The sequence below is a fragment of the Diachasmimorpha longicaudata genome, chromosome 9 (assembly GCF_034640455.1).
Source record: "Diachasmimorpha longicaudata isolate KC_UGA_2023 chromosome 9, iyDiaLong2, whole genome shotgun sequence".
Taxonomy (NCBI): Eukaryota; Metazoa; Arthropoda; class Insecta; order Hymenoptera; family Braconidae; genus Diachasmimorpha; species Diachasmimorpha longicaudata.
This window is the reverse complement of record NC_087233.1, coordinates 6,833,275-6,858,896: the sequence shown is the minus strand read 5'-3', so window position 1 is coordinate 6,858,896 and position 25,622 is coordinate 6,833,275. Positions and strand designations below refer to the sequence as shown.

Below are 25,622 nucleotides of genomic sequence, written 5' to 3'. Positions count from 1 at the left end.
CGTTAAGATGCACTTTTATACCGCCCCGCTGAAAGAAGTTATTTACAATCGGTCATGAATCATGAAAACCTCATTTTGCAAATCGGAGAAACACGCTGAAAGGAAGTAGCCGTTGATAACTTTTACAAAAGTACTTTATTTAAACTTTATAGAATACATTAGATATATTAAACTTATATTATAGTAGAGTTAATTCGAGTGGGAAACAATCGAATGCATTTTTGTAGTGAAATGTCATAATGAGATGAGTCACGACAGCAAAATTTTTGTTATAGAATTTTTTGTGGGGCAAACTGAGCACTACAAAAAATTTTATAACAAAAACTCCACTCACCAGCTCATCAGTTTCGTCTAATCACCTCATTTTCTCCATTTTCTACTCATTTGGCAGTACATAAATCAAGAAATCATCGAAAAATTCTTGGTATGGCACAGCGCACGGATTAGCACGTCCCCAAAAGACACTTACGGTGATTTATTATTTTTGATATCACTTACCTACTGGATAAAATATCATAATTTATATACATTAATCGTTCCGCTACTCACTTATGAAAAAAATTCCGAGGAAAAGCTCAAGCTCCACTTAAAAATTTCCGTTAAAACGTTTCATTTATTTTTTTGCGCTCTTTTCAATACCAAATTATGCATCTTTATCAAGTGACGGTAATAGATAATTAATATAATAGATAAAACCAATGTATGCTGATCCCTTACTCCTCTAATTACCAAATACTTCATTTATCTATTCATATTTTTTAAAAATCCAAAAATTTTAAAAACTAAAAAAAATTTTTAAATCGTTTCCATATTACCCCAGCATCCTTCCCTCATTTTTTCACTTGTGATTTTTTAATTGAAAACCAAATCGACGATTTGAAAAATTTCAAATTATAATATTCCCCCTCCAGATCATCCACCTCTGGCTAAAGGACTTTGGCTAGAATTATTTGCCGAGCTAGGCCTACGAACCCTACCTCGTCTCCGATAACCCGTTGGTACGCGTCCACCTGGAACTCTGACCCTGCCACCCGTTGGCCTACGGCGCTCCCACTCTGGTACAGTCCGAACTGGCTCTGGATGAACTGGTCCCGATGGAATCCGACGTGATCCATTCGCCCTGAAGCTGTGCAGCCTGTTGCCATTGTCCTCAGTTATTTGACGTCGTATGCATACAGCACATCTGCTGACTCGTGATGTGTGATCGGCTTTTAGGGTTTGAGGCTGTGGCTTACGGAACATCTCGTGATCCTGAATTGTTGCTAACCAGTAGGAGATTGCGGTGGAGAAGTAGTTGCATGTACCGAGACCACGACACTCAATGAATGGCCGAGTGCGGAATTCCTCGAGGCATGAGCCTGGAGATATTAGCGATTGACCACCACCAGCCGCACCTGCGTCGCGATGCTGGAACCCGAGGGATGGGGGATAATTAGAGGTGAGTAATTTGATTTTCCGAGGGCGTTCTAATTAAGGGAAAACTTCGTGTATTTAGTGATAGCTAAATTAATTGATATTTACCAAAAGTTTTTTTTTTTAATTAGAAATCCGCGCAAAAATAATGACAAAAATTTATTTAAACTCGATTCCTATAGAACACTTTTTTTTATAATGAAAAATTGGAGAAATTGGTTAACGGAGTTTGGTTTTTCTCCTGATCACGACACGAATACTTTGAAGGGGATAAAGTATTTCTCTGGGAATAAATACGTCCCTGGGGACCGGTCATTTATCGATTGCCGTTCGTATCTACAGCCTCTCCAATGAAAGATATTTCCGTGTTAATATTATTTAGATTATTCCCTTAGTACCTCACATATTTAATCCCCAGTCTTACACTACCAGAATAGCTCAAAGATGAGTGCACTGGTGTCACGGGTGTAGGGTCTACAGATATCCCTAAATACTCTGTAATTTCGAGATAAAATTATAGATCTGTATAACCGATGGTTGGAGAGTAATTACAGTATTTTTAAACGTGCGCAGACATGTTGACATTTACAGCTATTTCAACTCGTTCAGCGTAAAACTCGGGTATTAAATCTGTTTCTGAACTGGGAAGTTGCTATGAAAACTTCAACAGTTGGGAGTAATAGGGAAAAACATGAGAAAGAAGTTCAAGTCTTGGTGCGCTGGCATTCGGACGCTTTCCGAAGAGAAAGAATTCTCAATTTTTTAATATGACGTGGGAAATAATTTAGACGATTGCGTTTTCCCTCCACTCATTTTCAACTTCCCCTCTTCCAATAGGGATCAATCATGGAATTCCTGAGCTAGCGATGTTGTGAAAAAATAATTAATAAAAAAAATCTTACCATGAGGAAACTGTACCCAACCCAAGCTTCTGTCCATCCACCAGGACACTCTGGAATCTGCATCGACTGACTGTGCACCGCAATCATTCTCGTCGGTGCTTCACACACGCTGCACCTAGAGATGTACCTTCCAGCCTCTGGTGCTGGAATTGGTGTCATCATCATTGGCATTGGCTCTGTCGAACTCAACCAGTAACTGTAGTCATTCCTCTGAGCGTAATCGCAGACATTATTGAGATTGCAGAATAGGAAAGGCATCACCGAGAATCTTCGGACACAACTTCCAGCTTGTCCTGCAACGAAATGAAGGCAATTTGATGAATATACTGTAGGAAATGTATTGTAAAAATTAATTGATTAAATAATTAATGATATTTACCAAGATCTTGTGCCCATGGATGTGAATTACCCATAATATGAAGTAACGAAAACCCATCCCACATTTTGACAGTGCCCGCAGGACATTGAGGAATACTTTCCGACTGGGAGTGCCTGGCGAAATGGAAGCCACGGCTTCTGGGAGCCGGCCCGGGTGGTGCATCTTCTCCTCGAGGTCCCGGGAACCCAGGGGGTCCTTGATAACCAATGTCTCCACGTGGGCCTTGAGGACCTGGCGGTCCGTTGTCACCATCGGGCCCTTGGAACCCTGGAAGTCCGTCCATTCCGTGCTCACCCTTAAGCCCTGGTAGACCGTCCAATCCTGGCATTCCCATTGCCCCCGGAACTCCAGGCATTCCTTGATGAGGGAAAAAAGGGGTGAAACAGAATATTCCCACCGAAGTAATTAAGGGAGGAAATGAGAGCGAGGTAAATTACCAATCAAGCCTGTAAATCCGACGTCTCCCTGAATTCCTTTCCTGGGGAACAATGGATAGGGACTGGTACCGGGGTCGCCTTTGGGTCCCTATTTCGATGAAAATATTGTATTGCATGAAAGACCATCGTTGAAAATCGATCGTTGGAATTATTGTTTACAAAAACGAAATAGATTTTATACAAAAAAGGTTTGAAAAAAATCGTAACGCATTCGGTCGGTCGAAAAATGTTTTCTGTTATGCAGAAAAAAGTAAAACGGCCCTAGGGAAAAGCAAAAAACAAAAAAAAGAATAAAAACCTTTGTGAATTTGATAGGAAACTCGAATGAATTTCCATTACATTTTTCACCATTTTTTCCTCGATGCTGTTGACAAAATTCCCCGGATTTTTTCTTTTATTATTTTTAATACTAAAATTTTATTCTAACTATTAATAAAATACAACCGAAATTTTATTCTCGTCCCGTACTCTATAACGACGAGAATAAAATCGCGAAAGAGATTTCTAATGAATTTTCATGAATTTGTTTTTACCTGGGGTCCATCAGGTCCTGGCAAACCAGTCGGACCGGACTCTCCAGTGTCTCCTCGTTCTCCTTTCAAACCGGGGAAGCCTGGGCCTCCCGGAATTCCTGAGTCACCTCTCTCGCCCTTGAATCCATGTCTGCCATCGGGTCCTGCGAAACCGACGTCACCCTCGTCTCCCTTGGCACCGTACTGGGCATATCCCGGCTCTCCCCGAAAACCTTTGGGGCCAGGGGCTCCCGGAAAACCATCGAGTCCTCCCAATCCAGGCGCACCAGGGCGGCCGTCATATCCTCTGGGGCCTATATCTCCAGGAAGACCCTTCGGCCCCGGAATACTCCGTCCAGGTTCTCCTTCAATACCTTGAGGTCCATCAGGCCCATATTCTCCAGGAGCTCCCTTCTGCCCTGGTCGTCCAGAAGTACCTGGGCGGCCATCCAATCCTGGTAGACCTGACTCACCGCGTTCAGGATTATAACCAGGAGGGCCTGAACAAAAAATGAAAAATATTAATAAAATTACCATCATCATAGTAATTAATCCAAAATTCGGTTTTATTTTCTTCCAAAATATTACCTGGAAGTCCGGGGTATCCAACATCTCCGGGTAGACCTGGTAGTCCAGGCAGGCCCTCGAAACCCTCGGGACCCGGATAGCCAATGTCCCCACGCATTCCCTGCGAGAATGGAAACACATTAACTACAAAAAAAATAAATAAATAAAAATGATTAAGCAAAGAAAATTAATTGAAATTACCCTAGCCCCTGGGTATCCTCTCAATCCAGTGTCTCCCTGTTCTCCCTTCCTCCCACTCAGTCCATAGAATCCCTGGTCTCCCATTTCGCCCCTGTCAGCCTCAGCATACGAAGGTAACCCAGGATCACCCATACTACCTTTCGGTCCTGGCGCCCCAGGCAGGCCAGAGTTTCCCCGAAGGCCCACGTCTCCAGGCATACCTGGTGGTCCCATAAAGCCAGGATCTCCATCAAGCCCGCGTTGTCCTTTCACTCCGTCCCGACCGGCCGGCCCCACTGGTCCTAACTCACCCTTCGTGCCAGGTCTTCCATTGATTCCTGGAGTACCAGGTCTTCCCTGTTCTCCACTCTCTCCAATTTCTCCTTTGACTCCGTCCGGTCCCATGTCGCCAATTTCACCCTTTCGTCAATCAAAATTAAGTTTTAAAGGTTTGAAAAGCTGTAGACAATATTCATAACCCAAACGACAATGCAAATAATAAAGAAATAAACAGAGGAATTTAAACGATTAAAAATAATTTTACCTTTAACCCAGTTCTTCCAGGCAATGCATTCCATCCCCGGTCTCCCTTGATTCCATTTGGTCCATTATACCCCACTGAATCCGCGCCATTTTCCCCGGGTAATCCTGGTCGTCCATCAACGCCAGGTGGTCCAGGTGCCCCAATAGCCCCCATGAACCCGGGCTCACCCAGGTCTCCCTGAGGTCCACTGATCGCATTCGCACCTCTTTCCCCATCGGGTCCATCATACCCAATATCTCCAACCATTCCCGGCAGCCCCACAGGTCCTGGAACACCTGGGAATCCAGGACTGCCAGGCTCGCCCAGTTCTCCTTTCTGGCCCATAGCTCCTGGTGATCCCTCCTCTCCAATCCATCCTGGCTGTCCAGAATCTCCCACAACTCCCACATCACCGTCTTCTCCTTGCTTACCAGGACTTCCGGGAATTCCATCCATACCCGGATACCCTTGAATTCCCAAATCGCCATCCTCCCCACGACGTCCATGGAAGCCAATCTCTCCCTTCAGCCCCTTCATCCCATTAAAACCGGAAACTCCGTCTGGACCGGTCATTCCAATATTACCCAGCATTCCAGGAGCTCCGGGGAAGCCTGAGATACCTGGGAAGCCCCGAGGTCCTTGAACGCTGTCGCCTCGGACACCCTTAGCACCCTATGAGAATGAAAAAAATAAAATCGCATTGACAATCGATAAGAAAATACTTTTTGTTGATAACAATTGCCATTGGACTTGTGTCGTGTACCTGGAGTCCTGGTAATCCTTCAAACCCAGGGGCTCCTTTGGCCCCCCTAATACCTTTGGGACCCTCAACCCCAGTTCTTCCACGTGGGCCAGCGGGACCGGCGAAGCCATACTCTCCTTTCTGGCCGTAAAATCCACGTTCGCCGATCTCTCCATATATCAGGTTCGTTCCGATGTCTCCTCGGTCTCCCTTTATCCCCGGGGGTCCCTATTTTGAAGGACAGAAAAATCAGAAATCGTCTCACGAATCTAATGGCGTCGGCCAAATTGCCCTAGCTATAGTATTTCCAAATCCGGGCCCGGTAATCATTACATACTTTGAAAATAGGATACATATTAATATATTCATAAACGTATTCATAGACGTACCAGCAGTCCTTGCGGCCCTTGTTGTCCAGGTTCACCAGCAATGCCCCGAGGGCCTTCATCTCCGGGCATGCCAGAGTATCCCTTCAGACCCATCGGACCTTGGATGGAAATACCAGGGGACCCCTGGGGCCCAGGTGCTCCGGGCCATCCCTCGTCTCCTTGAGGCCCTTCAAAGCCCTTGAATCCATCGAAACCTAGAAGGTGTCATTGAAATGAACTTTCAATTTGAGAAACTGACAAATGATAAACTCCATATTAAATGTTCTCTGAGCTCAAGTCAGCGGTCGACAATTCGAGAGCGATTTCATGTTCCTAATTCCATAACTTGAAATGATTTGCGACTGGCGGTCACTTGTATACTCCTGGACTTTTATGGGGGTTGTGGTAATTTTTAATGTCATATGTGAATGAAACAACTCACCAGGCTCTCCAGGTTCTCCGACAGTTCCCCTGTTTCCCTTCATGTCAGCTGTTGGTTGAGAAGCAGCTTGGCCTGTTTCTCCAGGCCACCCCTTGTCTCCGCGGATACCCTTCCTCCCAGGTATTCCATCGATTCCAGGATCCCCCCGAAGAAACTCTATCGGTACATCGGCGTCGTCTCCTTTCTCGCCAGGTAATCCATCCCACCCAGGTCTACCGTCGGCCCCTGGGATTCCCGGTACGCCGAAATCACCCTGAAGACAATAAAAAAGGTATATTCTCATCCGATTGCAGAAAAGTATTGTTTTATGAAAAAATTACTTTCTCTCCTTTGGGACCCTCGGGCCCGGTGTCCCCGAGTTCACCAGGTCGTCCACGTGGTCCGCGAAGCCCCTCCAATCCAGGAAAGCCTTTGTCACCTGCGTCACCTGGTGGAGCAACTTTAGCCCCACCCGGTGGTTCATAAACGCGCCCTGCTTGTCCTTTGGGCCCTTGAGGACCAACAATACCCGGCCTACCACTCTCTCCCTCAAGACCCATTGGTCCCATGCTACCAGGTAAGCCGTAGGCTCCTTTGAAGCCTCGGGGTCCTGGTAATCCAGCATATCCTGGGGCACCAGGGAATCCATTTAGACCCGAGTCACCGCGTTCTCCTTTAGCACCAGGTAAACCTGTTAAAAAATTCATGAAATCGTGAATTCTTTTCGCCAATTCCCCCCGGTGAGGCTATCCATTGCCGGAGTTTATGCTCTCGAATGGAATTCTTTATTCGGGAAATAATGCCCGGGGGGTAACATTAAATTTTTGGGGTTTATTGAGGATGTTTTCAGTAATGAACTGGCATTCTTTCCCTTGGGGTTTATAAATCATTCTCGCTGGAGTGGGAGAATTTCTAGCGCATGATTGGTTGTGCTTTTTTGGAGATGATGTACGTGAACGAATCTCTGTGGAAAAGTCTCATCCTAATACAGGAGAATAGGAACAGGCTTGTGATCAGGCAAAAATCCCCTGTCGATTAAATCATTAATTAAAGGATTGCAAAGCATGGAAATTTAAACAACTTATCACATCGATTCCCGACTAGTTCTCTCCTCCGAAGAATTTCCAAGGCTACAAACTATACAATTTCTGAAGGCATCAAATAAGGTACACACTCAAATAGTTGTTTGATATCCGGTGAAAATCATCTTGAACTTTGTACTATTGTACCACTGCCTCCCGAGTTACTTCGCAGCCTTCAAAACTTGGAGTTAAAGTGCCCTGTCAACATCCACACCTCCCAACCACTGTTTCCAAAGTTATAACCAGAGAAATTGTGGATTTACGATCACTGTCTATCAAATACAACTGCACATTGCCTATTGAGAAATACTGATAAAAAATTTAATCACAGAGCTCATGAAAATTCTTTGCAATGCATTGATACGTCGTATATCTCGATAAAAATATCATTGAGAATAAAATTCACGTTCTCATATCTGTATTTCTACACCTGCAGATGATGCCAGCTTTTCTTCATCCCCCACTTTTTGCCATCTCCGGGGTAAAGATATGAAATATGATCCATAATTTTTTTTATAGTACCTACGAGTTGTATTATTTTCTCATCGGAAAATATTTCATTTCCCTCATCTTCTTGGATACGTAAAATCCGGTTTTAGTGCTTGCCATCCTCGATAATTAAATTCAATATTACTTCATTTAAAAAAAAGGATAGTCAAGTAGAAATCATAATGCACCAATCAATAACCCGTCGATAATAAAGAATTGATAAGGAAATGGAGTGAACAATTGAGAAATAATTGATAAGACGATAACTAGGCTGGCACGCGGTTCTCTGACCCCAACATTTACTCAATATGAATAATTGATTCGGGTTCAATTATTTAGTCATACAGCTGGGGGTATGGATATAGGATTACGGAAGTAGGCCATGTAGTACACTAGAATGGAGGAAATTGGTGGACCACCTTACATAGGTAGAGGCACATAATCAATACCGCTTAATTTCTCAATCTCACCTGGAGCGCATACTCCACAGTCATCTCCGCGAACACCTTTGGCACCTCCGGGCCCCGGTACACCCGGCCAACCATCGACTCCTGGCATTCCTGGTATACCAGGAAGACCTGGTTCACCAGCTGGCCCACGAATTCTCACTCCCTTGCCGGGGAAGCCTTTGGGACCTGTTATTCAATCAAAAAAAATCCGGAATGAGATCTGACTAAAGTATAAGAGAATTATACAGAGCATATCACGAACCTTCGGATCCAGGATCTCCACGCTCTCCTGGTGGTCCATCCATGCCACTGAAACCGGGCTTTCCATCTATACCGGGTGGTCCAATGATGGTAACACCTGGGAATCCTTTAGCACCAAGAGGTCCAACAAGACCGGGCTGTCCTGGAGGGCCTGGAGGTCCCAGGGGACCGGGCAGTCCATCGTCTCCCTGTTCTCCTTTCTCGGACGTTCCCTTTGGTCCCGGGACTCCTAGCGGACCCGGTGGTCCCGGCAAACCTTAAAATAATGGGAAATAAATTCATCAATTTCAGTTTTGTGAGGGTTTGAGGCAGCAAAAAATTCCGTCACTGTTATAGTTCTTTTATTTAATTATTTATTTACCTGGAGGTCCAATGTACCCAACTAATCCAGGACGACCCGGTGTCCCATTCTGTCCTGGTTCTCCAGGAGGTCCTAAAGTGAATCGAAAGAATAGAATCATTAGAAGAGTCGGATTTGACCCAATTAAAATCGTTTCAAATAAGGAAATAAATTTACCGAGTTCTCCTTGGATTCCGATAGGTCCGGGGATGATTTCGTCGAGTTCCGCAATATACAGTCCCTTCTCTCCAGGCGCCCCCTGCCTTCCAGGAGGTCCGCGATTTCCAATTTCCCCAGATTCACCCTAAAATGATGAAAAACAATTTTTAATACCGATGACTTTACTCATCATCGACAAAAATTAATCGAAAGCTCGTTACGTCAAGGCCGTCGTCTCCAGGATTTCCTGCGTATCCAGGCGCGCCCTTGTCTCCCTTGTCGCCTGCAGGTCCACTTGGGCCTGTGACACCTTGTTTTCCACGAGGGCCGTCGTCGCCTTGTTCTCCTTTCACACCTTTCACACCGAAATATCCAGGTCGTCCCTTGAAAAATCAAAAATTAATCGAATTATGACGAAGAATGATTGACATTCAGAACAAAATAATTTTTAGCTTCGAACACCCAAAATTTTCCTGTGAAAAATATTTGCACATTTTAAATCTATAATCTAATAAAAAATTGCGCAAATATTTCCGCAATTTTTACTGGATATGATGAGTATAATTAACATACCATAGGTCCTTTATCTCCCATCTCCCCCTTCCTCCCTCGATCGCCATAATCCCCCCGAACACCTTTCCTCCCAGGTGGTCCGCGCTGTGGTTCCGAGGCATTTTTCTTCTTCCATTCCTTGTTGAAGGCTCCAGGTTCTCCACGATCTCCCTGCTCACCGGGCTGCCCCTTGTCCCCATAAACCGTATCACCCTGATCGCCAGTCAGTCCAGGCAGACCGGGTAGACCTGGATAGCCCTGAATATTTGCCACACATAATGGATAATCTTTCAAGATAAGCTTTGAGCTGATGAGGCAAAGGACGAATTCTATGAGCTGAAGGAAATGTAAGCGAAGATGATATCGTATTCACTCCTAGTCATGACACACGAGATTACCTCAGCAAAATTCATTATTTTTCTTTCTCTTTTTTTTTCATTGTGACGACAATATCTCAGATTTCATCTTAAACGACTCCATTCCTCTCCTAAAGAGAAGAAAAAATCCCTAGAGGAATTAATTCGATGAACTTGAGCATTTCATCGTTCGATATAATAACTAACAGGTGCACTTCAATTTTATAAACAAATCCCCGGAACATTCTCCAACGAAAATGGAAAATTCTCCACAGCAAAATTACCGAATGTTGTACTAATTATTTTTCTTCCCATCAATCACCGGTAAATAATGGGGGACTAATTGCCACAAATACTAACCGAAAACTTACAAGAATAATAAATTTCTCTGGTGCGTTATATCTTTCATTATTTCTCCTGCGGGCTCTCTGCAGTGGCTATTAAAACGCTCCGAGAAATTCTCAAACAATATTTCATGTAAGCAGATGGTGGTGTTGGTGTTACCGGTGTGTAAAAAAGTGTAGATATATAAAAGTGAAATAAAGGCGTAGCAAAATGCAGGAGGCAATGTACACTGAACATATAATACTGGTGTATCGCGAATCTGCAGCTTCGTGTGCAGGAGCGCGTGGGCAGCAACCTAAATTCTCGCGAGATTCACTCAACGTTAGTTTAACATCGCCCCGGTACGTGATGATATTGTGTACCCAGGAGGGGGCGATAATAATGTAATGACGATCATGGGATTTTTCGTTATTCTCAAGCTACTTCGTCAATTTTCCTTTATTTTTCTTCGTACTTACGGTGTCACCAGTTTCACCAATGTAACCGACGTCTCCAACGTATCCTGGGGGGCCGTCGAAGCCCTGGAAATCAGTGAAAAGGACAATGTCAGTAGACAAGTGGAGAGGACGAGGAAGATGTGTTTTTTTTTTTATCTGTAAAAATGTTACCTTTGGTCCATCGCGTCCTGCATCTCCTCGAATTCCCTTCACCCCTTGCGAGTTGATTCCTCCCGCGCCGGGCTCTCCCGAAGGTCCAGGATCTCCAAGGGGTCCCGGAGCACCGCGAGGGCCGTGGGCTCCGGTAATTCCAGGGGCACCGGCTCGTCCGTCAGTTCCATTACATCCGTCCAATCCGTCGGGACCTCTCACACCAGGAGTACCACGGTGACCCTAGAATAAACTGCTCGTTCAATACCACTTCCCCAAGAGGATTATTTTCTTTTTCGTTTTACTCACCGGCAGACCAGCGTCACCTAAGAAACCTTTCATTCCCTTGTCTCCCTAAAAAATCGAGAAAATATTTATAAATTATGAGAGCAGAGGTGTCTATGGAGCTATAAATTAGATGGATCTTGATGAATAATCCGCTGATAGACACGATTTTGATCCTGTTAAAATTTATTAAATTAAAATCGATCGAATCGATGTCAAGGAAACCATTAAAAATCATGTCCTAAGCTCCAAAAGGACCCAAACAAAATGCTAATTGAATAAAAAAAACTCCCAGCCGTCTGGAACGAAAATGTTTACATGATTTATCTGGAAAATCGTTTGACCACTGGTCAACAACCCAAAACCCATTGCTGCAAGCCGTTTCCTCGCGGTTATTACAGTTTTTCGTATCTCCAGTTGTCGGCACATGGCCAGCATTCCTCATTTCCCCCGTTTCCTTTTAATCCTCCCCCATTTAATCGTAAACAAGCTTCCTTCAACTTTTCGTTGAGTCAAGTTTTCCCCAACAGTTTAAAAAGGCCCCATCTAGCCCCATCCAGTGAGAAAACTTCCGGAAAAGTGGTGGATTTCCTTCGCGTTTTCTCCTTCTCCTTTATTCATTTTTCTGCCACTCCTCCACGATTTGTCAGATAATGGACGTCTGCGTTCCAACAATTCGTTCAGCCCAGGGTACTTCGTACCACGTGTCAGTTTCTCTTCAATTGTAAAAAAAAGTGTCATCGTAACTCGATATTCCTTTCGTTATTTTTCATCTGAGAGCAGCAGGAGTGACGATTTTCGTTTCAATTTTAAAATAATCACAAACGAATGATTAAATATTATTTTGATATTTATCAGGAGTTTTTGACAGTGACCATCGATCTTACGATTTCTCTTCACGTTGGGTGTTCTGGAGGAAGAGTGCTCTCGATTAAATATGATGGCAGGAGGGAGAGGTCCCGGTCGCGATTTTATATGCAATCAATTACCCATTGGTTTTGGTTTTTAAATAAAAAAAGTTGGATGAGGAGCCTCTCCTTTTATGGAGTCGGTGAAAGCAGGACCAATGGGAGCGAGTGGATGCCTGTGTCAGGGACGAGATATGTGTCATACAGGATAAATAATCCTTATTACATGGAGCTTGATACCATGGGGATCAACTCCGACAGCTTTAAAATATTCGAGAGGATTTTTAATTTTTTAATGATGAAAGAGGCATTTTACAATTTTTAAAATGATGTCTTGGAATGAAAAAATTACATAACATCCTAATACTTAAATTAATGGAGGTAATCGATGAGTAATTGTTTGTTTATGTATATGGATAATAAATGATAAATGAACGAAGTCTATAATTATGAATTTTCATGTAAAACATATCACTCAACACGAAAAATAAATTGCAATGACAGTCTTGACGAGTCAAAATTAATTTCCCTGAATTTTATTTCTCTTTATCTTTGATTTAATTTCACGTTAATACCGTTTGCATTTCAATTCCTCATCCGCCAATTAATTGACCGGAACATTGAGTAAATCCTAGTGAATTTTTTTTTATCACCCGACTGGTTGGATTCATTGTAGAAAATAATTTTCACGATTTCATCCGGACAAATCCAGGCGCTTAAACACACTCTACCATCAAATATATTCATGCTTATTAATTCCAGAGTTTCCAGGAACAAAAAGTAATTTAAACGTCCGATAAAAATGGTGCGCATGAGGGAAGAAGAACTGAGAAAATACTCGAGGAGTATTAATGAAAGAGAGAGGAATGAGAACAGAGGCTGGCTCTTTCAGTGAGACACATGTAAATGAACTTCGTTATCGTTCGACCCATTTAAGCTCTTCGGTTGTCGCATGTAGTCGCATATAATTATTATCGAAAAATGGAAATAATATTGTTCGTTGGCTATTGTTATTCGCCGGGCAAGTGGACGCAGTGAAACAGTTTGATGTGATATGACTCATTTCGTTGATTGTTGGATAAATGCTGCGAGAAATTACAGATTTTTTTCTTTCAGCTGAAGAAATAAGTAATAATAAATAAATATTGTAAATAACGTGTCTTCTAGCTCTATTTGTCATCAGAAGTTTGATAAAATTGTAAATAAATTATTTCTAGTTAATAATCGATAGTCTGATTCGTGAATAAACCAGAAAGCTACACGAAATATAAATATAGAATGATGGAAACCGAAGGGAAAATAAATTACGGCAGGTTGAGAGGAGAGAAAATTTTCCTGAATAAATAAATAAAATTCCCCAGATGGAGTTTTCAAAAATAGCACAGGCATTTCAGCCCCAGCCGATGTTAACCCCTTGACTTCCCTGAGAACATAATTTTGATTCTGAAAACTATAGATTTGGTTCGCGTTCTTGTTGCCTCATCAGGTCGGCGTTCATCAAAGTGAACTACTGCCTTAGCATTCAGCATCTCCTTCACCCAAGAGCCTTCTCCAAGAATTCATGACTCAAACATCAAGATGACATCATCAATCATCAAAGTGAACCGGGTAAATTTGTTTTCAAGGGGACACGGCTTATCATCGGGCCAGAGATGGCTGTTATCTCCAAAGCCTTGGACCGGAGGACAGCCGGATGTTACGAGGCTGTTACGGTGGCACGTGCGACGATTAAATCATTAAGAAAAAATCATGTAAATAAAGCTGTCACTGTCTTTTTCACTGATTCATGATTTTAGGAAGACAGGAAGGGGTAGGAAGACGGTTATCAGGAGGCGCATCGGGACGTCCGGTCTACCAATGGATTCACTATCATTCGACGTCTGCATTTTTTGCTTCCGAAGGGACGTGCAGTGACAAAAAATATAATTTTGCGAATCGTATTTATTTTGTAAAATGAAATGAATTGGATTTTCCTCGGTTCGATTCGATTTTGATCGGGTGGGTCAGGCTCAGTAAAAAATCAGAAAATCAGGTATTTCAACGATCGTAGGTCTCGATGAGGATCAACTGAGTGTTGAATGTCAGGGTATTTTATCGCGATAAATTTCTGAGATTCACACGTTTTTGCTGAAGCTGAGAAATTTTCCCTTCCTACGTTATCGTATTTCTCGCTTATTTTAAGACGCCTAAGGCCGGTGAGAATCGACTTATGTGCGGAATCAAATATGGCCGAGTGTTGGTAAATTCTTTTATTTTTACTTGATTTTTTTTTCGTTGGGTAGGTGGAGGATATGTGCATACGAGATCGTCTGGCATCCGGTTTCGTCGATGCAACGAGAACACTTGTCAATGGGAAGTGAGTATCGTTATCGGGTTAGTCTCATTTGAGGCTTTACCCTCGTTTTTATTTTGGTTTTATCCATTTTTTTCATGAGAACATTCAAGTGGTGCTACGGTTTTCGGCGATTGCATGCTCGGGATTAACGCTCCCCTCCAAATAGGAAAGTTTTAAATTGTTTTTTTTTATAAATTTACTTCTTTTTTATGGTGTATGCAAACGTTTGGGATTTTTAGAGCTTTGGATAGTGAAAAAATTCACGGATTTCATCGCTCACAAATTGAATATTTGGGATATTAAATGGGAAATGTTGAAGTTCGGTTTTATTTCGATGTTTCATTTCCCATTCTTCGACGATTGCTTTTCACATCTCCAGGATTAATTCTTTGTTTGTCGTTTGAAGAGCTTCAGTCACGTGAACTATTAATTTTGGGGACGGGAGATCCCTTTTTTTCAACTCATAATAAATTATAATGTAGAGGAAGTTAATAATAAATATATATCTTGAAGGTATTTTATCTTTAGAGAAATAACTGAAAAATGCTTCACTTATTTCAACAGCAATATTTGTCGATCTATTTAAGATCTTTTGTTCACCCGATAGACCCAGAAACTAGTCTCCAATATACCCAACAGTTGGGCACGTGTCCCCGAGTTCCCGGGAGACACCAAAAGTACCGGAAATGCGTCACAATCCACTCGCCTACTCTTCCGGAACTCCGATAATGACTTCACCACTCCAACAAACCGATAATTACACGAGCCATTAAATAATAACAACCAAGTTTGAATTTTCAATCGCCATTAACCGCCAAATATTCGATTGATTGGACCAAAAGTAGAGCAGAGGGAATGGAAATGGTTTTGTCTATGGAATGCCGCTGACGGACGGAAGTGCATATTTTCACCCCCGCGCGAGAGATGCGCGATATAATACAGGAACAAGGGACTGTATCCGTTCAACCGGGTTTCGCCCTCTTATCTCTCATGTCAGTTCTCTTTCTTCATGACTATGGCGAATACCACGGGACATGAAGTAGAATTGAGCGCATCTGTGGTGCGAGCTAGTGATTCCAATGGTGATGCACCGGATGTTGATATGCAACTAGTCATGTCGTATTTATTCATTCACGTTTCGTTTATTGAAATTCATTGATAGGTTTATCACGAGTTATTCCATTTATTTATGGATCAATTAAGTGACAAGAGATATTGTAATGCCTTTCACGGTTCTATTCAGTCGGTGAATTGAATCAAATAATTTTTTTCAAAACGTTTCAGAGCGAATTCATCGACGTAAATAATTTATAAATTATTTTTTGTCGTGAGAAAGTATTTGCGAAGGGGGGAAAATCGAGAAAAGCCCATTTTTTAACAGAAATCTTCACAGGAAAATTTTCCCAACAGAGAGTTCATTGTTAAATTAAAATGTAGAAAAGTATTTTTGGAAAAATCAGCGATTTCCGAGTTCTCCAACTGGAAATATATTTCACACATCAACGACGACGTATCACAGTCATCCCACAGATGGAATGCTCTACGTGAAAAATAATCACAAAGTGGAGTAGTACAAATGTCGTTATCATGAACGTTCTACGCATTTAGATAGCCCACTTCATGTGGAATCTAAAACGACGTGTATTCACGACTCAGCAGACGCAAACCCTTGGTCCATTTGGAGCATTAACGACCTTGTGGAAGAGTGGGTGTTAGCTTTCCATGGCAGTATGCCCAGTTCGTTCGGTTTTCTCTTCCATCCGCTTCTTCCTTTTTACCCCAAAAATTTCCTTGGTTTTCCGTCAAAGCTTTCGCATTTCCGCACAGTGAAAATCCATTCCGACTGCCAGAAACTCCACTCCACAATCCACGACCTCGACCTTTTAGTTTTCCACTTTATTTGTTTAACAGTTTCCTTGATTTTGACGTTTCAACTGGGATGAGGAAGGAAATATTGATGGGAGCAACAACTCTCCATCGAGAGACGATATTACGTTCACTTCCTTTTGATGTTGTTCTCTTCGACATTAATTGGGAAATAAAAAATAGGGAGAGCTCGAAAAGGGGAAAAATTCAGTGAAAATAACTGATATCCGTCTGCGTTGAAAAATATCAAAATATCTTTCATATTTAAGATAAACAAAATTTTTTTTGATTAATCAAAATATTTAACATCTGCTGGAAGATCCCTCGAGCTGATATCAATGCCAAATGTCCCATAAATACTAAATTGCCCACCGCCTACAATACTTTGAATTACAGTCAATCGCAAATCGCAGAAAAGATCGCTTTAACAAAAGCCTCTCGTGACTCCTACAGCAATTGACATCTACGATCGTTTAATATATTATATATATTCGTCGAGGCAGATCGCAGTAGATAAACCACACACCGCTCAGACAAGGCCCCGCGAATTGCATTCATCCAAACTTACGTCATTCAATCACCCCTTTTGTCTCGAGTATTCTCGGTCTCGTGTTGATGTTGATGTTCTCACAAGTCGTAAAGTTGTTTGCCGGCCTCGCAGACTGATCAGTGTTAATGAAAGAGAGACTGTCCATCGTGATTGCTCATGAGTTGATACAATTTGCATTGATCCTGATGCACGATACCAGGTCTCCAATGATTTATCGCTTCTTCAACGCACGCGGAAGGAAATATTCACTAAAATGATGGAACTGGTCCTGTTATTTACGATGGGAAATAATTTCAGGAATTTCTCAAGACGTATTTGTTGTTAAAAATGTTTCTGGAAGGAATTCCACAGGCAAATATTTATAATTGGTAATATGTAGTAATACATATTTATTTTGATGTATATTATGTAGAATGGAGGGTAATTATGATGAGGAATTATCGCAAAATTTTGAGAGAACAAATGTGAACAAAACGTCGAATTGTTGTTTGAAAAAGGGAATTTGATGGAGTCGTTCGCACCCACGTGCTATTACCAATAGCATTGAGATCATCTGGTACATAATTTCTGAGCATTCGAGGCTTCGCTATTTATTTTTATCGAGGATGTGGAGACACTGTGGGCATCATAGAAGCGATAAAACTTCCGATAACTTCATTAACTATTTTTCTGGCCGTTGCAATTATGCGATAGCGCGTGGGGAATTTCAAATGCCCTAGTGTAATTGTGAATGGGTCGTGACACATTTTTAACCCATTAACATAACGCGGAAGTCATTAAAGATATGGAATGATAGTCAATGTCGTAGATTAATCACTTTCATGTTTTAATTTTTACGACGTGCGTAAATTAAATGGGAATGGAGTTATTGGGGGAGAAGTTGAGGTTTTTCACTGGAATTTCGGTGTTTGAGACTCACTGGAGGTTTTATGGATGCAATAATTCAGATATTGTTGGGTTCAAGTTGGGTGAAAATTCCTTGAGGCAGCTGTGAAAGCTATTGTGAGCTTTCGTGCATTTTCAACGATTTTATATTGCCTCCTGAAAACTATTTTTAATCGTCGCACAGCCGCCCTTTAATTTCCGCTGTGCAACCGATAGACGTGTGTGCATTTTCCGTGCTTCAGCACAAAGAGAAGTACTTTCATTCCCTTTTGTTGGCTTTTTTTAGACTCTCGTATTTTCCAGAAATTTCCACCTCCGTATTCTCCAGAATTTTCCGCAAGATTATTTAAATTTTGGGCCAACATTCTCTCGTGAAAAATAGGCAAAATAGTTCTGTCTAACAATCTATTTCGCCAAGGGCATGTTGGACTCGAGATTTTTTTTCCTGTCGATGATCTTTCATGAATCTCCAGAAGAATTATTGACAGATCTTCGGAGAACAATTTTTGACCGGAAGAGGGTTTAGGAAATATTTTTACTACAGTTGTTAGAAACCGAATAAATTTTGGTACTCACTCTGTGTCCCTTTTCGCCGGTTCCACCGAGCTCACCCCCAGCTCCCTTTTCACCTTTCGGGCCGAGGGGCCCTTCCGGTCCGTCATCCCCGGGAGATCCTGAGGGGCCCTGGGGACCAGAAATACCAGGAAAGCCAGGAGTCCCCTTTATTCCTTTGCAGTTACATTTGTAGTTATCGTGACACACCTGAAAATAATTTAAAGTAAAAATATTAATATTTATCAGCCCCTTAATGTTAAATTATTTGTTGGGATTGATCACTTAGTTGATAGTGCATTCAATTTTCTCCGGATTTTGTTTAGAAACAAATTCTAAAGTGCATTTTAATTTCCCCTCTCTGTGATTCTTCACATTCACTGTAAACTCTCAGATACGATAAACATATTTCCCAAGACACCTCCCATTTAAAAAATTCCAACGGATCTATTTATAATCTCATCTATGGGTTATGCTTGAAGAGCGTGAAATTGGGTTTTTTCTTTCTCCAGTAGTCGAAGATAGTGATGAATGAAAACGATTGTTTTTCTAATTTTCCCCAGCCCAACGAATAATTTTGTTTACAAATTTATGGAGCAAATATAATTTAAAGTTGGGGTATCAAGATTGTTGGGGTCATGGCATACCCTGTTTGTGCGGAAACATGTGGACAAAAGGTCATTCTCCATTATCATTTCTCGGAGGCAATCCGAAGGCGAAAAAAATTGTTTTTTTAAATAAATCCAAGATCATTTGAGGCTATTTTATCTCCAACAAAATTGCCTCTGTGAATTTACAATGGCTGACCTAGTTGTCGAACCGTACGGTTTTCAATAACTTAGAAATGTTGTTTAGTGAATATTTTTGGCCTCAGTGAATGTACACAGACCATAGTTTCCAGTTGACTTCGTTTATTACTGTAAATACATGGGGTCACACGGATTTTCGACTAAATATAACGTTCATTCCATGAGTGGTACCGGTTCCATAATTAGGTCACTGATGGTACATTATTCCATGAAATTTATCCCTCATTTATCATTCAGTGAAAGCACATTTGGCGTTCAAACTTCCGATGGAAAATTTTAACTTAATTTAATTTAAAAAATTACATGTCAGTTTCATAAATATCATCCCTAGAACTAAAGAGTCGTAAGGGCTGCCTCCAATCACAGCTTTTACGTCTCTTCACTTCTCCGTCATGTTCCCCATTGCATCGGCACACAAACGCTGACGTAATCACCCAGAAACAGCCTCAAGCGATTACATCCACTGACATAATTCCCAACTCAGTTCGCAATAATCCACTTTAAAATTACCGCACATGAACGAAGAATTATTTACGTACATTTATTTTCCCAGAACCAGCGAACCCCCATGAAACGTTCCAAATAGAAATGATTCCCCATTTTTTATTAGTTTACTCAGTCCCATTCCGCCTTTCATTTCCCCCAAAAATACATTTCCCGGAGTTGAAAATGTGGAGCGAGAAACAAAGAGTGAGGCCAAATTGTCAAACATCAAGATATGATGGAAAAAATATATATATATTCAGGCTGGATGATTTACAGTAGTTCATCGCGGTTGAAAATTAAAACGCCGTGGGGGTACGGTTTTGAGATTTTTACGACATACTGCAGGAAGAATTTTTGGTGTGCAGAGCGGTATCTGGACCAGATTGAACGGGGGAAGGACCGGGTTATGCTCTAAATATTTAGAACCCAGAGGTTTTTCAACTTTCCCCCCCAGACAGCTCTATTGATGAGATATCACAGCTTCCAGGGAATATAATAAGGACATTACACTCCGATGAGAAGAAAAATAAATTAATTAACCCCAATTAACGTCCACTTAATTCTACATTTAAAAAATTGAAATTATTCTGAATGATTTCTGCGAAAATCTCAAATTTGGAAAGTAATGAGAGAGCTTCGTGTCAAGGACATGTACACCCCAGCGTAATAATTACAATAATTAGCGACAATGAATTAATTACTACTAATTAATCATGATAATAATAGTAATTGTTATTGTAATGTTCAGAAAATAAATTAGATAATGAGAATGTCAATCCTGAGATGAAATAAATTTTTAAAAAATCTAAACTCTGACTTCTGCCTCACTATATCCCCCTCACCTTCTCATCCCTCGTCGTCTCGTCTTTTCATGATTTTTCTCATTTTATTCGGTCTATCGTAACACGGAGTAACGACGCGCTATGAAAAGCTCCTCCAGCTGAAATGGACTTATTGTTTAGTGACTCTATTTTCGAATCTCCGCGCAACACCACTCGCATTGTTATTATTCCTTATCGTTCCAGTACCAGTTCTTGGGGACATTAAAATACCGACTGCCTCGTGATCGTGACGGCTTCCTAGGGATCTGTCGAGTGATTATCAGAATTGAATGATTAGCGGGGGAAATAAATGCCGAGAGGTATTTACGAACCCTCTCGGTGCGATCGAGACGTAAAAAGTGGATTTCGAATTGGTTCAATGGGAAGCTTGAAAGCTCAATAGAAATGAGCTTGATCATTCAGTGATACAGGAAATTTCCTGATCATCCCATGATCTTTCACGATCATAATTTATCCAGAAACATTTTTTATCTGTCAAGTCAGTCCTTTTCTCTCTTCCTTTCATTTTATCATCTCATTAATATCATTAATTATCGATATTTTTAATCTTCTCTTCTGTGTAGAAGATATTAGAACGTACGTTTGGGTTCGTAATACATCTTTAAAGATATTCGCTCAAGTCCGATGTACTTCCTCATGTGAATTTTCAGGGTCGTGCATGAAGAACCAACGGGACATTGAGGTGAAGCTGCACAAGCTGCAGTGGATAAATCCCGGTGGAATACGAATATACGAAGGGAGATGAAAAAAGTGAGGACAGCTGAGAGGGAGGGGGAGGTAAAGGGGGGATCTGCATAATGTGTTTCAGCAATGCTAAACGTCCTCGACCGGATGACGGCGCATGGTGAATTGTGGGCAGAGTACATGTAGGCAGGTATGTGCTGTAATCATCCCTGAACTAGGCATCAGACAAACTGTCTCACTTAGGTACTGTCATTTCTTCAAACACGTTGATATCCCACGTCATTGGAATGACACCAGACAGACCATTCCGTCGCATTGTTGACCCCCATAAAGAGGCTTCACTTGCAATTCACTGAATGAATAATTGTACTGCGTCTTGGGATCAACTCGGTAAACAATTGAAAAAAGCTCAATTGTGAAGCGGGTTGTATAACACTTGATGATGTGAAGTCCATTTGACAGCTGTAAAATTCAGCTTTACGAGCTGGACGTGCATAAAGGCCCATGGAAATTAGCATTTATGGTCTTCATTTTCATAAACAATTGGGTATGACCTGGGGATACTGGTCAATTTCCGGGTGGAGGATTTTTTTTTTGATGAAGATCTCCGAGATGATCCAGAAGGACTCGTTAAAGATTCTCAGAAGAGAACTTATTATTCAGAAAATGCTGGGAATTTTGGTTGGATTTTTTTAATTGCTTCTAAAAGTGTCTGTCATCGAGAGTTTTGTTGTCAAATTTTGTGAGGAGAATTTTTTGAATTGTTAGGGAGATATTAGGGAGATCTCTGAACGATTTCTAGGGGACATTCCAGAGAGATATTTTTATAACCGGAATGCAATAATGGTTGGGTGAGGGTTTATCGATGTGTCAACTGGACAATGATAGACCTAATGTGCATCAATCATCATTCATTGATATTGTAAAATACTACTGATTATTCTGAATATCTTGACTTGGTAGGTCGTACTACACTAATACTGATAGACAGCATTCACTGAATCCCATTGATTATTCTCAAGCTGCATTCAATGAAGTTTACGAGCTGCAAATATGAATAGGATTCTCTAACAATCAGCATCTACAGTGTCTATCCTCTGGAAAATTATTCGCACGGAATGATTCGATCATTAAAAATAAACTCTACAATTGCTTCCAAATTAGCAATTACTCGAATAATTTACTCGTCTCTAAAATCATAATTTAACACCGTTTACCTTATCGAATGAATAAATTTAAAAAAAATTCTGATCCGTCATTTCAGCAATCGCCCAACGATCAATGATCTATCCAGTGAGCGTCAAAGCTACTGACAGTGATCCTACTGATTAATCTCAGCATTAACAAACATGGGTTATAATACACTCTGAATTCTCAAGACGTATTCAATGAAATTTATCTCGCGACTGTACTAAAAACGTGGCCCAACGTATTCAACCCCTTGAACTCTCAACGATATCTCTGATAATACAGTATCGAGGTCTGCATCTCGTGTCCCCTGTATTTCGCAACGATTACATCCACTCTTACCCCTAATAAAAATTTCGAAAATAAGTACCGAGAAATAGAGCAACTGGCCTGATTACAGAAGTTTAACTAATCGTGTCTTCACTATGTCATCATAACTCGATGATAAGTTGCACTTGTGCTGGTCACCTTTTCCAGTGACATCGTAAATAGAAATATTTCCCTCGAGAAACAAAAGAAAATATTTCTATAAAATATTCCATAATTTTACAAAAATTCTGACTGAACTGGATTTTTTTTTATTAAAAGAAAAAAATAGAGTCGAGTTAGGAGTTTTAACTGAAGGACTGCAGAGAAAAAAATCATTCTTTAAATAAAATTGATAAGGATTCATGTGAAACCAGAAATTCCAATTTTAGAGAGGTAAAATAGAGCCAGAGTGGAGCTAGAATTTTTGAAAATAAAATTTGCCTTCAGAATCGAAGTCCTATTCGCAATAACTGAGTTCATCTCGTAACAGCAGGACTTACTAAACCGAGAAATTTTAACGAACCAGTAGATCATTCTCTTATCACTTGTCAGTCAGTGGACCCTTTACTCTCCTTATCATATCGGGAGCGCTTGAAGCCATCCATTCATGCTTCCACGATTATTATTAATGGTACATGAAGCTAGTTCATTTCCAAGAATTCCTATTTAATTAAATTGAGGGGGCATAAAACTGGTCAAAGATAAAAATTGTGTTATGCGATAGGAGGGGTACAGGGCAGTACGTGACATCAATTACAGTAATTTCTAAATACCGAGTGATGTCACGGAATAAGTAATTGATGTAAATGAGACAGACATTATTCGAAGCGCATTTTTACGTGAATTTTCATGAAATTTAACCCCCTTAATTTTGTTTATTAACTGTTAAATTTCTCGGGATGTAAAACAGTCCATTTGCTGAATAATGGGACAGAAGAATTATTATCGAAGAAGAACGAAGGACTGAATCCGGGGAATCCCGCACAGAGGCTGGTCTAGTCTGCACATTCGCAATTCAATTGCGCCGTCTGACTACGAATATAATTTTCTACTGTACCGACTTCAATGAAAATTGAAAATGGAAAAAAAACATTTATGAAGGCTCTATTAGCCTCGCAATCATAAGTGACCTTTCAGTAACCGAAAGAAGGTCAAATAAATTGGATATAATTTTTAAAAATCCTGAAATCGAACTGGGAAATCATTTCTTGAAGATCTTGCCACAAAAATGCATCAAAAATATTCGAAACGGAATTTTTCTGAAGGTCTTTTCGTTATCCCCAGGAGTCCGAGCAATCTTCCTCATCTCGTTGCGCTCAATGGATTTTAATCTATCTGGTTAAACGATATTGTCCTACACGAGTGGTTTGATATCAACTCAAAAGTCACCCGCGCAATCGGGCATCGAAATCGCTCGGCCAAGTGACTTCGATGAAGCCTCTTCAGAGTCTATTGAATCGGGGGGAAACAAGATGAATAAAGAAATCGAGAGCAGAGTGAGCTGATATTCGAAAATAGCTGAGTTTAGTGTACACGTGTGGAGGGGATCGCATAACGCGTGGGTGAGAACGACTGCCGTCGACACCAGACGACTAATTCCGAGGAATTAACAGGCACAACTGTATTTCACGTTTTTTTTCCATCTCGATATCTTTCGACACCTCCGCTCCCGAGGGATTTCCTCCCCCGTCACCCCGAGGTGGATATTCATGCGGTTATTGACATGACAACATCATCTGTTTACGAGAAATAGACAAATGGTTCTATTTTCAACTCAAAAGATGAATCAAGTCAAGTGGTAACAGCTGAGAAAACGATCATATCACTTCCGACAGGTCGACATATCCGCGAATATCTCGGAACGCGGGGGAGATATGAAAAATTTGTTGAGACATTTTTTGTAGGAAAATCCCACCCCTAGAAAAAAGGTTATAACAACAATTGTGCTCCGGCCTCGTGATTCCGAGATATCCCCGGAAAACCAGCATCACCTCCCCGGAAATCGATTCCCTCCCGTCAATTGATCCATCGATCGTCCTCCCCTCCCCCCTCCACATGATGTCAAGGTTACCTGTCCACCGATCAGCTGATCCCACCAAAATAAACCCCATCAAGAAAATAAAACTCACCACAGCATCGGTCGCCGGTAGCTGCCAGCCAAGTAGAATGATCCCCACGATGGTGATGACAACCGGCGTCACCAGGTGCATTCTCCGTCCGCCGCAGGAGGTGACATCACCACCCCCAGGCCACATATCCTCCCTCAGCCCTTCCCAACAATATTTCCGACTAGTCAATAAAAATATTATAATAAAAATCCTCGTCTCCGTGTGCCCCTAGCACCTCGACATACCCCAGTCTCACGGGTTAACAGTTCGCACGAAATCTCGGAGTGCTCCGGGTCGAGTTTACCGAGCAAGTTGAAACCGACGAGCGCTCCGAGATGCCTCCGCCAATTGGCTCCTCTTTTTGGCCACCTCCTTTCCCCCCTAGGGGGCACAACGGGCAATTGTTAACGATTGCTCCCGGTGTTGGGGGCCGTAACGACCTGATTCCGTGGAAGCCACCGAAAATTAACAGTATCCAGGGGGGGATTTGTTTGTCACTCCTTCCTGTCGTGACTTTTCTCGACGACCGGAGTTTATCGTGAAAAAGCGCGCGCGGGGTTGTCGTGCTCGGTAACGTTTGTGCGCGGTGGTACACACGGTGCACGCCCGTGGACCCGGCGGAGTCAATCGAGAATACGAACAGCGGTTCAACCGCTCTCTTCGCCTCCTCCCCCCCTCGCGCGCCGAGGCCTTCTTGGCGTGTTTGGACAAGAGTTGCGCTGCCCATGTGAAGTCAATGTTGCGCCGTTGA

The 25,622-nt window shown here is 41.7% G+C and overlaps 1 protein-coding gene across 1 annotated transcript; it reads right to left on the bottom strand.

The window, feature by feature from the left end:
- Window positions 1–116: 116 nt before the first annotated feature.
- LOC135166230 (collagen alpha-1(IV) chain) lies at window positions 117–25,255 on the bottom strand. Its single transcript, XM_064128310.1, has 24 exons — window positions 25,117–25,255; window positions 24,893–25,052; window positions 18,470–18,655; window positions 11,374–11,418; window positions 11,086–11,307; window positions 10,936–10,998; window positions 9,798–10,034; window positions 9,446–9,607; window positions 9,243–9,369; window positions 9,087–9,158; window positions 8,727–8,981; window positions 8,486–8,650; window positions 6,786–7,135; window positions 6,466–6,718; window positions 6,045–6,238; window positions 5,677–5,883; window positions 4,935–5,585; window positions 4,412–4,810; window positions 4,232–4,331; window positions 3,665–4,143; window positions 3,132–3,219; window positions 2,695–3,051; window positions 2,316–2,608; window positions 117–1,407 (listed from the first exon to the last, which is right to left on the bottom strand). Exons 2-24 carry the CDS (start codon window positions 25,016–25,018, stop codon window positions 913–915), a joined length of 5,526 nt encoding a protein of 1,841 aa, XP_063984380.1. The 5' UTR covers window positions 25,019–25,052; window positions 25,117–25,255; the 3' UTR covers window positions 117–912.
- Window positions 25,256–25,622: the final 367 nt, after the last annotated feature.